The 14,132-nt window shown below is 39.4% G+C and overlaps 2 protein-coding genes across 2 annotated transcripts; one reads left to right on the top strand and one right to left on the bottom strand.

Moving 5' to 3' along the window:
* Positions 1–2,443: 2,443 nt before the first annotated feature.
* On the top strand, positions 2,444–6,671 carry LOC103701195 (serine decarboxylase 1). The gene is made up of 6 exons (XM_008783170.4): positions 2,444–2,579; positions 2,757–3,131; positions 4,806–5,037; positions 5,350–5,543; positions 5,622–5,755; positions 5,950–6,671. The coding sequence occupies exons 2-6, from the start codon at positions 2,834–2,836 to the stop codon at positions 6,517–6,519; spliced, it is 1,428 nt and encodes a 475-aa protein (XP_008781392.2). The 5' UTR covers positions 2,444–2,579; positions 2,757–2,833; the 3' UTR covers positions 6,520–6,671.
* A 1,600-nt stretch (positions 6,672–8,271) lies between these two features.
* LOC103701196 (transcription factor VIP1) lies at positions 8,272–13,912 on the bottom strand. The gene is made up of 4 exons (XM_008783171.4): positions 13,117–13,912; positions 12,194–12,326; positions 9,582–9,666; positions 8,272–8,692 (listed from the first exon to the last, which is right to left on the bottom strand). The coding sequence occupies exons 1-4, from the start codon at positions 13,659–13,661 to the stop codon at positions 8,469–8,471; spliced, it is 987 nt and encodes a 328-aa protein (XP_008781393.1). The 5' UTR covers positions 13,662–13,912; the 3' UTR covers positions 8,272–8,468.
* Between the last annotated feature and the right edge of the window lie 220 nt (positions 13,913–14,132).

Raw genomic sequence — 14,132 nt, 5'->3', positions numbered from 1 at the left:
TCTTTAAGCTTTTCATTAAGGGCATGTTTGGACATAAAAGAGTTAATTATGCTTTTGGTCCTTCAAATTTAGATCAATGTTTTAATAAATTTTTAAATTTTAAAAAGCTCAAATTTAGTCTCTATTATTTCACAACTGTTTTGATATCATCTTTTTCTTCAACAACTACTACTTTTTTTTACTAGAAATTCATGCTAGCATTAGTCAATGATTACATGGCAAAAATCATTTAGATTAGTGATTATGTGGCTGATTGGCGATGATGTAATATATGGATGATGATATATTGAAAATTATATTTTGATGATGTGACATATAGGTTATGATGTGATATATGTCTAATGACATGGTGCGTGTTGCGAAATTCTCTAGCTAACAATGTTTAATTACTGAGTGCCGCATCATCACCGATTCACCCATGTGCTACAAATTATGTTTTTGGTCCTCTAAGTTTTACAAATATTTTTACATAATTCTTACCGTTTAAAAATTCATAACTAGATCCCTTGATTTTCAAGTGTGATTTAATGTAACCTTTCCGGTCTCGTGGTGAGGCAAGTGACGATTCTAAAATGGGGTGAGTTGCTGAATGCATTTAAAAAGTCAAAGATGGCCATGGTGTTCGGAATAGGAGGTTGGGGCTGGATCTAAAGATGGTCTTGAAGCAAATGAGATTCGAGGATCTGAAGATCGCCACCATGGTCGCGACAATGACATTGGAGAAGTATGCGGGCTCAACGTTCTCAATCTCACTGTCATCAAGCTTATTATCGTTACCAAATTTCTTCTTGAGGAAGGTTGGGTCAGTGATCATGCACCATACAACTAGGGATCTCAAGCATTTGCTCTAACTAGAGTAAAATGGGAAAGCCAAGAGAACAAACAAATTAAAAATATATATATATATTTTTTTTTTGTAATCCTCTTTTGCATTCGGTTCTTCTTTGGATCTCATCAGACTATCTCCATTTGTATTTTAGAAAAATCAGAATCAAGGGATGGAATGAAAGGTTGAATGAACAACGTGTGATGGCATGTTGTATATGAGTCATTGCATTGATTCTTTTTTCCTTGTATATATTTATACCTGTTCCGATGAAAGGTAGGAGAAAAAGGAGGAGAAGGCTAAGGATATATATATATATATATATATATATATATATATATATATATATATATATTATTTACCTCTTCATATTAGTTTTACATTAAATCACACTAGAGAATCAAACAGCCTAATTAGAGATTTTTAAGTTATAGGGACTATGTAAAACTATTTGTTTAAATTTAGAGGATCAAAAACATAATTTATAATATATAAGTGATGATGTAGCATATGGATGATGATATAGCGTATGGGATCTATGGGTGATGATGTAGCGTATGGATAATAATGTGACATTTAACGACTGGACACTTTTGGACAGAAATTTTATAGTATATACCATGTCATCACCTATATGCCACGTCATTGTCTATATATCATGTCATCACCAATTGGCTATATAATTATCTATTTAAATGATTTCTGTTGTTTAATCGGCCACGTAATCACTGATTAATGCAAGTAGAAATTTTCGATGGAAGAAGGTAGTCGGTCTTGAAAAAAAAAAAAAGACACTAAAATAGTCGCAAAATAATGAAACCAAATTTGAGATTTTTCAAGATTTATTAAAAAACTTACTTAAATTCGGAGGACCAAAAGCGTAATTAAATTTTAAAAAAATCAGTTCTGCAACGTGGCAGGAGGTGGTTGGCTTTGCATCGTCTCTGCAATATTTGTGGAGTGAAGCGCGCCTCCAGGTTGGTAAAAAACTCAGTTCTGAAACGTGGCCGGAGATTATTGGCCTTGCGTCGTGGTGAGATGGGATCACAAGAGTGCTGACGTGGGGCGGGGATTTTAGAGGCGGAGAGCGAATCGCGAAATACGGAATCCCCGACACTTGTAACCCGTGGGGCCCATGGGCTCACGATTGCCCTACCCTACACCTTTTCGCGAGAAAAACGAGCATGCCTTTCCTTTTCATACGAGACGTTCTTTAGACGAGTTCAATTTTAGTTCTTAACTCAGAAAAATCGACACGTGTAATGGGTTTGTGGCTTTTGCTCATACAACGTCTGAAAGATATTTTTTCACACAAAGAAATATGTCAATACTTCAATTAATGATACGAGCATTTAAGCATTCACACTCTTCAAATATCGCATGCGCTACAAATTGCTAACTTTTAATAAATATCTAAATGATATAATTAGAAACAACTCAAATACAAATACATCTATCATTTACGATAAATTTAAAATATTAATTTTTAATATAATATTTATATCTTGTATGCATTGTATGTACATACTAAGTATAGATTTAATAATAAAAAATACAAACATATCTATTAAAAAATGTTTTAAAACAAAACAATTATTTTATAAAAGGCATTAAATTTTTTTTTGATTTCCAAGATATTTTTCACTCAGGCGCTACCTTCTCTATATATTCCAAGCCCTCCTCCCCTTTTTCCCTCTCTTCTTGCCGCCTTCGCTCCCTCTCCACTTCTCCGGGAAAGAGAGGAGATCCGTGGGTAACGTGACTTCCCCCTCTCTTCTCGCCCTCTTTTGTGCTCTCGTGGCCAAATTCTCCTCATATTCTCCATAGATTTATCATTGTTTGATGAATTTGCTCGATTTTTTCGGGGAATTTTAGTGCTGTCTTGTCGATTTTCTCTTTGTTCTTGACTGTTTCCAACTCCATGCCCTAGCGTTGGATTACGTCCGCCCGAGAAATCCGAGCGGAATCAGGGCATCTGCGTTCCATTTTTGACGGATCGAAGCAGTCATGGTGGGGAGCGTGGGGAAGGTATCCATGGATCTGCGGGAGAAGGCGGACCTGCTGCCGGAGGAGTTCGATCCGAAGGAGATCTCGGCCCCCGTGGATTCTCAGCCGAATGGAGTCTTGGAGGGCATGGACGGGAAGAGCCGGGAGATCGTACTCGGGAGGAACGTGCACAAATTGTGCTTCGCCATTAACGAGCCCGAGGCGGACGACGAGGTCACCGGGGAGAGGGAGGCTTATATGGCCAGCGTCCTGGCGAGGTACAGGAAATCCCTCATTGAGAGGACCAAGCACCATTTAGGTATGATTAGCTTTTCTTTCTATCACATGCATTGCATTGTTCGATCCGTTTGAATTCTTTGTGGTTACTTTTGTTGTTTGCATAGGAGTGGGTTTTAATGGTCTTTTGAAGGTAGAACGAAAGATTTGCAGTTTTAAGCTCGTCTATTAAGGACCGACATAGTTCTTGACGCCCTGCTGAGAGAAGCCAGTGTAGCACTTCATTGTTCGACCGGCTTGATCTAGAGCCGCATGGCCCACAATTTTTGGGTGTGGTCACCTTGGAATACAGGGCGCACCGGAACCAAGGTTCTTTGTTGGCATCTTGCGTAACAAGGGCAAGAGGAGTTTACGGCGTTCGCCTACTTTGATAGGCAGCGCATTGCAAGCAAATAGAGCAGCTAAAGGCTAATCCTGATATATGTGCTACCAATAGAAGTTCTGCTTTCATTTAAAAAGCTGTTATCAAATTTGGCATGTCAGGTTTGCAAAATATGTTAAATTGGAAGATTTTGTTTTCCTATAAGCCATAAATTTTGTAGAATCTCCACCAAATATTGCATTTTAGCTGCATCTTGTTTTCTCTGCTGACTATTAAGCTACTTCCGCACGAATATGTTTTTGCATGGTGTATCTGTCTGTTTACTACAGGTTCATTTTCCTTTAAGCATCCAAAATTATGTTGCAAGTAATGCCGGATGTGGGTTTTCTCGTTCCAATTCGAAGGTCTTCTTCTCTACAGGGATTTGAGACAGTTTTCCATCTCGGTAGACAAAGCTTTCTTTTATTGTTTGTCCACCTCCAGGATTTTTTTTTTTTTTTTTGAAGTTTTTTCACCTTATTTACCTCCGCTAAAGACATTCTGTTGGGTTGGATACGGGGTCCTCCCAAATAAAACTCAGAAAGTATAAGAAGCACTTCAACCACGCATTTGATAAGTCTAACCAAGTAACAAATTCCATTATTATTCATTTGTGCCTTTTGGCATCATTCACTTTGTATCCCAGTAGCATGCTGAAGCATTGGTAGATTAGAACATGTTTACTTGACAAAATATCTTCTTTTCCTTGGATCAAACTTGCCACTATGCTGAATGTGCTAATACACTCCACCTTCTTGTATTCTTTACATCCCTGGCCTAGAGGTTCCATGCTTTGGGTCATCTTCGATCAGTCAAGTGAATGATGTTGGAAAAGAAGATACTCAAGCATCCTGCACTTCAATTATGCACAAAATACTGTAATAGTAAGCTTCAAATTCTAGGGGCTCCTCTTACTTTTTTACATATCTATCAATGCTTTGATCTTATCGCTACCCTTTTTTCTTTCGGACTCTAAAAAAGAATCTTTAAGTCACTGCATCATAACAATCACAATTTCAATATATGGTAGCTCCCACTAGGCAATTATCAGTACATGTTATTTAGCTCATTCTCCACATCTATCATTTTGTTGGAAGGGCACTTTATATTTCTGCAATTGGCTGAACAGCATCTGGTATCAATTTCTTGCAATCCCAACTTGAGCTATTATCTTCTTTGATGAAACCAATCTTCTTGAATGCTATATTTGAAAATATATTTCATAAGGTATCATTTCTCTTTCTAAAACATGTCAGCAGTGTAACGTAGAGATTGTTAATGTTCCACACTTACAAACTTCTTTCACTTATATGGCTGATCATGGTTCTATTTTAGGTTACCCCTACAATTTGGACTTTGATTATGGTGCTCTGAGCCAGCTGCAACATTTTTCCATCAACAATCTTGGTGATCCTTTCATTGAAAGCAACTACGGCGTCCATTCCAGGCAATTCGAAGTGGGAGTATTAGATTGGTTTGCTCGTCTGTGGGAATTAGAAAGGAATGAATACTGGGGTTACATCACAAATTGTGGTACCGAAGGGAATCTACATGGTTTTCTTGTCGGGTCGGTAATCTTATATGGGTTTGATATTTAGGAAATGATTTAGTAACACAAATTACATGTGCACACCCTCCCACCCTTACTGGAAGGTGAAGCTTTCCAATTGCTGCAGCCTTTATAGTGCCGGTACAGGAATGAGCAATTGTTAGGAAACACATTAGTTGTGGGACCTATCTGTGAGATTCCTGTATTACGCTCACACAGTTCTTTATGTTTTTATAAAGGAATTATAGTTCTCTTCAGAAAGATGAAATTTAAAATAACCTGGCTATTTGGATTTTAACACTGCTATGCTTTTTGCAATTGGCTGTGCAGGCGGGAAGTTTTTCCGGATGGAATCTTGTATGCCTCAAGGGAGTCCCATTACTCGGTTTTTAAAGCAGCAAGGATGTATCGAATGGAATGCATAAGGGTTGACACTCTGGTCTCTGGCGAGATTGATTGCAAGGATTTCAGAAACAAACTAGTCCAAAACAAGGGAAAACCAGCCATTGTCAATGTCAACATTGGTAAAATACTATCTATATTTTCTTTTTGTAGTCTCCATGTCAGTTTTTTCTTGCCTTTCTAATTTGTATCATCTGCAGGAACAACGGTGAAGGGAGCAGTTGATGATCTTGATATGGTTATACAAACTCTTGAAGAAAGTGGGTTTAGAGATAGATTCTATATTCACTGTGATGGTGCTCTCTTTGGGCTTATGATGCCATTCGTTAAACGTGTATGTTTAACTTTTAACTCATGCCCATTTACTGATACCTAGACACTGCCAACCTTTGCATCATGGAAGATTTGCTATTTCTACCATTTTCTTCTTTTGGAATCATGTATTGCAACCATCCCTTAAATTTTAAAATGCATGGTTGGCCTAATACTACAATTCCTGATATGGGTTATGTTTGTGATATTGGACAGGCACCTAAAGTAACATTCAAAAAGCCTATAGGAAGCGTGAGCGTGTCTGGCCACAAATTTGTTGGATGTCCTATGCCTTGCGGTGTTCAGATAACCAGATTGGAGCACATCAAAGTCCTTTCAAGCAACGTCGAGTATCTTGCTTCCAGGGATGCCACCATCATGGGCAGCCGCAATGGTCATGCCCCAATCTTCCTCTGGTATACCCTGAACAGGAAAGGTTACAGGGGATTTCAGAAAGAAGTCCAGAAGTGCTTGAGGAATGCTCACTATCTCAAAGATCGTCTTAAAGCAGCAGGAGTCAGTGCAATGCTTAATGAGCTCAGCAGCACCGTGGTATTTGAGAGGCCGAAAGATGGTGAGTTTGTCCGCCGCTGGCAACTTGCTTGTGAGGGAAATATTGCTCATGTTGTGGTGATGCCCAACGTCACAGTTGAGAAGCTTGACACTTTCTTGAACGAACTGATTCAGAATCGTTCTAGCTGCTATGAGGATGGAAATATTCCTTTTCCCTGTATTGCAGCAGATATAGGTGATGAGAACTGTCTCTGTTCTCTGCATCAGAAATGATGCTTTGTTGTGTTAGAGGCTTCTTGTTTTGCCGTTTGATGCGGCTTCTTGTTTTGTTGTTTGATGCGGCGAACTCGTATGGCTTGTGGCCCGTTGTAGCAGGAAATAACTTTTGGTAATCATAGAGGAACTATTCTTACTCTATTCCAGTATCAGTCTTTTGGTAAATTAGCATTAACAGGAGCTGGTAGAGGAATTCTCAATTTTTATTTCTCTAATTTATTTCTCTATGAATTGAGCAACATCATGCTGGCTATGGCTTCTGATATATGATAGCTCCAATTGTTTCCACGAATCACCTTGCATGCCATGAAAAGCATCAACTATGAGGAGCATTAACTAACTTGAAGAAGCTCAAGTATCTCTGAGCAATAATTTCTCTTCGTCTTGGACAAATGCCATGAAAAGCATTAACTATGAGGAGCATTAACTAACTTGAAGAAGCTCAAGTATCTCTGAGCAATAATTTCTCCTCCTCTTCTTCTTCTTCTTTTTTGTACATCGGCGGCTTACGCACGATGAGTATAGATGCGACCAGCAAAATTAGAAAAAAAGAAGACTGCATAAAGGCTCTGGCGCAGACCCTAGGTCCGCCCAGGTGAAATCTTCATAGTGGTGAGCCGCGAAAGAAGCAACCCATTCTGCAGCATTGTTCGCCTTCCAGTAGACGTGCGTGGCCTGGTGGAAGTTGCACTTCTCCAGTAATCCGCAAATGTCGTAGAGCAACGGTCAATTCTCTACTAAGCATCTCCGACCTCGGATCCACTCAATCACTGTGGCCGAGTCTTTTTCGAGAAAAAGGCGACCCGTAGCCAGTATCTGCCTAACATAAGAGATATCCTTCCATGTAGCTCTAAGCTCGGCACACACTACTGATGAGTCAAAGATCTGCCGACCCCCGCCGCCGCTAGTCTAACGGTGTAGTCCCTGATGGCGAATTCTACATCTTCCATTCTCAGCTACGACAATTCTAGACGCGAGAGCAAAATGAAAGCTCTTGATGTCCGTTCCTTGCCTCAAATGTCTAAATTGTGCGCAAGAGCAAAATGAAAGCTCTTGATGTCCGTTCCTTGCTTCAAATGTCTAAATTGTGTGCGTACACGACGACGTCTGGTATCAGGATTCAGGACATCTTCATTAAAGACGGGGATAGTTGTTGAACCAAGACCCTCATGAGAGTAGCAAGACGTCTGGTATCAGGACATCTTCATTAAAGACGGGGATAGTTGTTGAACCAAGACCGTCATGAGAGTAGCAAGGCATGCTTTCAGGACAACACTCAACTCAAAGGAACAGACCATAAGTGAACAGTGACGCTTAGAAGTTAGAACATACAACTAGCGTTTTTTTCCTCTGGAAAAAGCCTTCCCTGTGTTTCAGTGAATCCTATACCTTCAACCCTCCCTACTTTAAGCTTCTGCTGGCTCCCCGAAATTATTAACCATCCTAAAACACCTAAAGATAGGCAGCGAATACTTCACTAACGAAAACAACAGCAATACCAACTCTCCAGATCAAGGAGGCATCAATGTCTTCCACAAATAATGCTTCCCCTAAAATTAAGAGGGTCTTGGGAAGGAACATCGACATTCAAAATCAACAAATCAAGCCGCACAAAATGTGTTTCAAAGAAGAAAAAGAATAAGAAAAATGCTTGCTATCTCTAATAGCAAGCACGACGATATTCCCCGTACCCACCCTTCATCTCGAGAAGGTAGGTATCTCCATATCCACCAATGTACAAAGTTACAGTAAGCACCGAAATATCAAACTGATTTTTTTAAAATATACTTCCAGTCAAGGATCTTGGATACAAATATTGTTATAATTAACATACAAAGAACAACAATTCCCTAGAAGACATGCATTAATATACAAGAACTATGCTTCACCTTAGCTGAATTTCATCCGGAGATAGCAGCAACTGTAGCTGGTGATCGATTATGCCCTCACATGAAGTCCATTTGGTCATTGAGAGATGGACTGCTCATTGATTGGCCATTTGAAGAACTCTGAGATGAAGATCGACGATGCTGAGCCTGATGTCCGCTTTGGTGATAGGGGGGCACATTCTGCTGAAGTCCCCAATTGAAGCGATTTCCGTTGATATTTGGAAGCTGTCCAGTTGCTATCTTAAGCCTTTGCACTTCCTCCCTCAGAGCCTCGTTCAGAGCTGTACAAGAACCAAAAAGCCATTCACAGTCAGTAACATAATTGTAACATGAACTCTCCATAATTCAATGTTGGTATCTTCAAGTAGCAGACAGTAAGTTGTTTTTCCATTAAGAGCACTTGGCCAAGAAACTGGACAACCCGTGAATCTGAGAACATTTTAAACAACATTACATTGTGAAAATATAACAATCTTCTGATTCTTTCACTTAAATTGTCAGCTCTAGAATATAATGATGCTAGGCAAGAAGAGTTAATGCATGCCTTTTGCTAATAACTTGCACCACTAAAGCTTTTACCGATATGAGAAAGAAGTCATTTTTTTAGAAAAGAAAAGCAAGCAGAACTACTGCATTCAAGGTATTAAATACCAGCACCGAATTCCATAACTGTTTTCCATCAGAATGGTATGACGTTGGTTAGGTACCAATATGGTCGGCATCAAGATTGACAAAATCAAGATCAATGAAAAGCAGCTGGTACCAACTGGAGTGGTTAGTAGTATCGGTCCAACCGGTTTCAGCATCCCTAGGCCCATACTGCTGCTGGTTTTCCATCGGAAGTCAAAACATTACTGTAGTGGTGGTGCTACCCCATTCCAATGGTGTTGAAACCTTGACTGCAAACTGTTAATATTGTCTGATTGGTTGATGAAACTAAAGATAATAGACAAGTTGCCGTGAAATGTAGCCTATCACCTAATTCCCCAGAATAATGAGTTTATAGGAAGAGTTAGTGTCACATTACACTAAAGCTCTAATTATTTATCACAATAAGATGCTTGGTATTGTTTACCAACATTTTAAACCATGAAATTGAAGGAAACACAAACACCAAAAATTTAAGCTTAAATCAGAACAGAGGACTTTGTAAATGCATCAGAAACATACCATCACGAAGATGAGCCTGTTGCTCCATAGCCTGCAATCGCAACTTGAGTTCTCTGTTCTCTGTTGTCAAACCAGTAGTGTCTCTCTGGGATACAATAGAAAATGAAAATTAAGTCATTATACTAATGATGAGTTAAGAAGTAGTGCATATGTTAAGATATTAAGGTAATCTTGGAGGTTAGTAAGAACCATAAGTGAAAAAGAAGATCCTACAGAAATTGGTCATCCATGAGGTAAAGTAAATTTTTTAGTTTTTACCGTAATAGGAAAGTGGTCCTAATAATAAGTACCATGAATTAGCATAACTTTTTTTTTTTGACCATTCTGCAGTACATCCTATTATATTTGGAAAAATATATAAGTGCAAGATTAGCCAAAAGTTGTCTGAATCAAAATGCCAATGCCCTTGAAACTAAATAAAGTTAAAACTTTGAATTCTCTTTTTAAATCAAGGCAAAACTTCTTCCCTAGATAGTAATTGTGGCATTATTGATAAATCACATTTAAACATAGGCATGATGATGAACCAGAAACTATCAACAGAATTCAGAAATTGGATTCATGACTCTTCAATGATAACCTATTCTCCCGTATTTCACTTTCGGTCATTACACATCACTACATTCTCAACTTACTATATTCAATTATCTTGGAGAAGCCTTCAAGAAGTGTTAAAATATATTTTACAATGAACCTGACACTGAGTACTTTATACCATTCAATCCACTTTCACTACATTCTTGAATTACTATATAAATTATCTTGGGAAAATGATGCATATGCAAACATGCCATGTGAACGCCACATTCAAATTGTTAATTAAAAAGATAATTTGCTGCACCACTGGTGCATATTGCATACCATATTTCTGTCCTGATCTAAGACAAAAGTAGCCATATCATATTAGTATCATATCAAAGATCCAATATACATCAATTTTAGCAACAAGCATACCATAACACATAGTATTAGTGTTTATTATACATGAACTACTTATGCAACTAAACCCTAATCTAAATATTTTATTAAGTATTCTTGACATCATTTGGATATTACTTAGGTCATCCCAGCAGTTGACATTATGAAAATAGATGCTCCATCATCCCAACAAACAAATATGATCACTAATTAAAATCTAAAAAACAAATTTAAGGGCAAGAATGAAAACCTGGGAAAAGAAGATATACAAATATAATAAAAAAATATAATAGATAAATTGATTCTGTGTGTTTTCTCTTCTTCATGTGAGCCCCACACTTTGGACTTGTTTAGCTGAACGTTTCAGTTTCAATCAGCTTAAAAATTCAGATTAGATTTCCTTATAATTTCTCAAGCAAAAAGCAGAATGATACAAGTCAATCAATTATTAAATTTCTCCAATTATCAAACCTTTCTAGAGAGAAATTGCGATAGTTCAGCTTCACTCTTGCTCTTTGGATCTATCAATAAAGGCACAATATAGAACTGGAAGTTGTCAAGGCATATATACCTATAACTGATACAATGATTTCTGGGGAAAAAAAAATCTCTTGATCTGCTAATATCAAACTACTGATAAATGCCAGGGTGACCAACAATATAAGACCTTAAAGAAGGCATGTGGAGCACTACATAGAAAAGATAACCAACTCAAGCTTCAAAACTGGATCATGCAGAAACCCCCAGGAATAGCCTCAATTGTAATACCCAAAACCCCATATGATATTAACCCCACTACTAACCAATCCCAAAATTAATATTTGCAGTCCAGCAACAATTTTTGTAGAGACTAATAACACCATACAGTTTCAACCAACATCTATCCATTAAAAAGAAGGGGAAAAGAGGATAGAAAGACTATTTGATGGTCCTGTATTTGTGTTTGCTTTTGAAATCATTTAAGGGTATGCTTTAAAAACCTTCATTACAATCTCATTAAACATAAAATAGAAAGAAACAAAAAACATTACAAGTGATGATTAAGTTGACACTTGACGCTATGCAAATAGAAAACTTAAAAGTTTAGAGTAGGTGCTTCTACAAGAATGCAATTAAGCAGACCCCTAACACTAACACAGATAAAGGAACCAGATGTATGATAAAATATGCACTCTGGAAATTTCCACCAACGTATTGCAAAAAGGAGATCAAATGGCTAGCAAAACAAATTGGTGCTAGAAACCACAATCAAAAAGTACCAACAATTCCATACTAAACCAGGAATCAATGAAGAACCAGTTTCCATACAATTTACTTGAGCAATTATAGTACTACGTAATTTTAATGAATGCAATGATGACATTCACCTCTTAGCTAATAAATTTTTTTAAGGAAGGAAAAAAAAGGCACGGAGTTCAATAACCAATTCTTGAAGCCGTCTTGGCAAGGCCTGACATAGATACACTTGGCACTTGCAGTAGATACCAACATGATGAACTATGAATAAACAATTCAAAGCATAGAAAAATAATATCAGTTGCGGATATTGTAGCTGGCACCAACAATCCTTGATCAAATGTAGATTGAGGGGCACACACATCATACAGGAAGGCAGCCTGATACTACTAAGTCAATCAAGGATTTGTTCAATGTCGAAATTAACAATAAACTGCTGCAGCCAATTTGACTCCTACCTGCAAAAGAGTAAGCTGTGCTGAGAGAGTGGTTGCCTCTGTCTGAAGTGTCTGAACCTTCCGCTCAAGTTCGCTGGTGTACCGAATCTTCCTCTCCTTTGACCTGGCAGCAGATTGCCTATTTGCAAGAATCCTGTAGAAGATAATCTCTATCTCAGAAATATAGAATCAAAACACTCGTAGGAATGAGTGTACATAAAAATTGCATACGAGACTACAAATGTTTACATAAAGAAACAACTTGAGTATTCTTTCTTCTTTTTTTTTTCTCTCGGTACACAACATACAAACAGCATTCTTTTCAACCTCAAAATTTTTTGTTCAAGGAACAGAAAGGAAGATTGAATCATCGATTGTGAGAATTAAACAAAACACATTAATCCAAAAGAACAAAGATTGCGTATCTAAATTTAACAAGACTCAGAAATCTCATGTCAAAGGAGAGAATATCGAAAAAAAAATCACCGAAAAAATAGGACTTTTGGGAGGACGTATCGACAAGATTCACATAAAAGGGGGGATTCTGGCAATGCGAAAGGCCGTTGAATTTATGTACAAGTACCAGAACACCCGAAAACCCTTGCAAACGTTAGTGGAGGAAATTAATTATATATAAAAACATCTACAAAAATTAGTAAACAAAACCCCTCAAATACTCCATCAAGTAAAGCACACCAGGTAGAGCTTGATATTACAGAAACCCAAAGGCAAACTTAATCCACAAAGTCTCCCAAATTAGATCTAAAATACAAGGACAGCGAGTATTAATTCGAAGTTAATCGAGAACTTCCGACTAATGAAACCCCAAACAATTCGAATTAGTCTAAATCCAATAATACGAATTCCCAAAAATTCCAATTTGACGAAATCTTATGAAACTCAAAGGGGGAAGAAAAGAAGGCAGAGGAAAAAAAAATTCAAGCCTTTTTGCTCTTTTGGGGTCGATCAGGGCCAGATCAGCGAGCTTGTCTGTCGCCACTGCTTTCTTCGCGTGATCCGACGACGCCGGCGCCGAGTCCCTCTCGAACAGCGACGTAGCCCCGTCCATCGATCCGCTCCGCCGGTGGAGGCCTCTCCTGTCCTGCACCCCGCCGCCACTGCTGCTAGGGGGCGGCCCCTGTAACGCCAGCCCCTCGAAGAACGCGGCATCAACAGAGAGGCTCCTGAGGTGATTACCCCCTGCGGGCCTTCCCACCCTCCCCTGCTCCACCGCCGGCGGATCCGACCTCCCTGAGTCGACCGGCGGTGGGCCGCCACCTGCGGAGAGGCTGTCATCTGAAAGGGAGGGGAACTCGATGTCGGAGATGCCGAAGTCGGGGTCAGAGTCGAAGAGGAGGTCGTCGGGGAGGGGAAGGAACGTCTCGGAGTAGGCTCGCCGGTGGCCGGCGGCGGCACCGACGACGCCGCGAGGGTTGGGGGGGATCGAGCCGAAGCGGGGGTTGTGCGGAGGGTGGCCGGTCGGGTCCATCGTAAGGGTCCACGGAACGAGCGGCAGATTGGGGAGGAGGCGCTCTAGATGATGGAGCAGTGATGGTCCTTACGGGGGACTTATTTGGGGACGGCCGCATCGATACGAGTAAAAAAAGATTAAAGTGAGATCGAATCCACCGTTGGATCATCCACTGGTTGCTTTGAGAGATGTGCAGAGGATGAACGATGGAGTTTGCATCGCTTTGCGATCTGTGCGGTGGGTGATCTAAAACGATGGATTCCCTCTTCGCGCAATGGAGACAACCCCGATCCGAGGGAGAGAGGCGACGCGGAATGGTGAGAAGAATTAGTTTTTTTTTTTTTTGTGGGGGGTGCTACAAGTGAACGAGACACTCGGTGTATCAGCACTAGATCAGGGAATCTGTCTCGTGCTGCTGACCGTCAGATTCGGGGTCAACCTTTTGATTGGAAATGGATGGCAGTGGATGAGGTATTGGAAAGGGGTACA

This window comes from Phoenix dactylifera, chromosome 14, assembly GCF_009389715.1.
Source record: "Phoenix dactylifera cultivar Barhee BC4 chromosome 14, palm_55x_up_171113_PBpolish2nd_filt_p, whole genome shotgun sequence".
NCBI classification, from domain to species: Eukaryota; Viridiplantae; Streptophyta; class Magnoliopsida; order Arecales; family Arecaceae; genus Phoenix; species Phoenix dactylifera.
This window is presented reverse-complemented; position numbering and strand designations above follow the sequence as displayed.

Excerpts from the sequence above, each read along its gene's own strand:
- LOC103701195 (XM_008783170.4), top strand. The coding sequence starts at position 2,834 with ATGGTGGGGAGCGTGGGGAAGGTATCCATGGATCTGCGGGAGAAGGCG. Across the intron at positions 3,132-4,805 it reads GAGGACCAAGCACCATTTAG|GTTACCCCTACAATTTGGAC; the intron begins GTATGATTAGCT and ends GTTCTATTTTAG. Across the intron at positions 5,038-5,349 it reads CTACATGGTTTTCTTGTCGG|GCGGGAAGTTTTTCCGGATG; the intron begins GTCGGTAATCTT and ends TTGGCTGTGCAG.
- LOC103701196 (XM_008783171.4), bottom strand. The coding sequence starts at position 13,661 with ATGGACCCGACCGGCCACCCTCCGCACAACCCCCGCTTCGGCTCGATC. Across the intron at positions 12,327-13,116 it reads GACCCCAAAAGAGCAAAAAG|GATTCTTGCAAATAGGCAAT; the intron begins GCTTGAATTTTT and ends TATCTTCTACAG. Across the intron at positions 8,693-9,581 it reads ACAGGCTCATCTTCGTGATG|CTCTGAACGAGGCTCTGAGG; the intron begins GTATGTTTCTGA and ends GTTCTTGTACAG.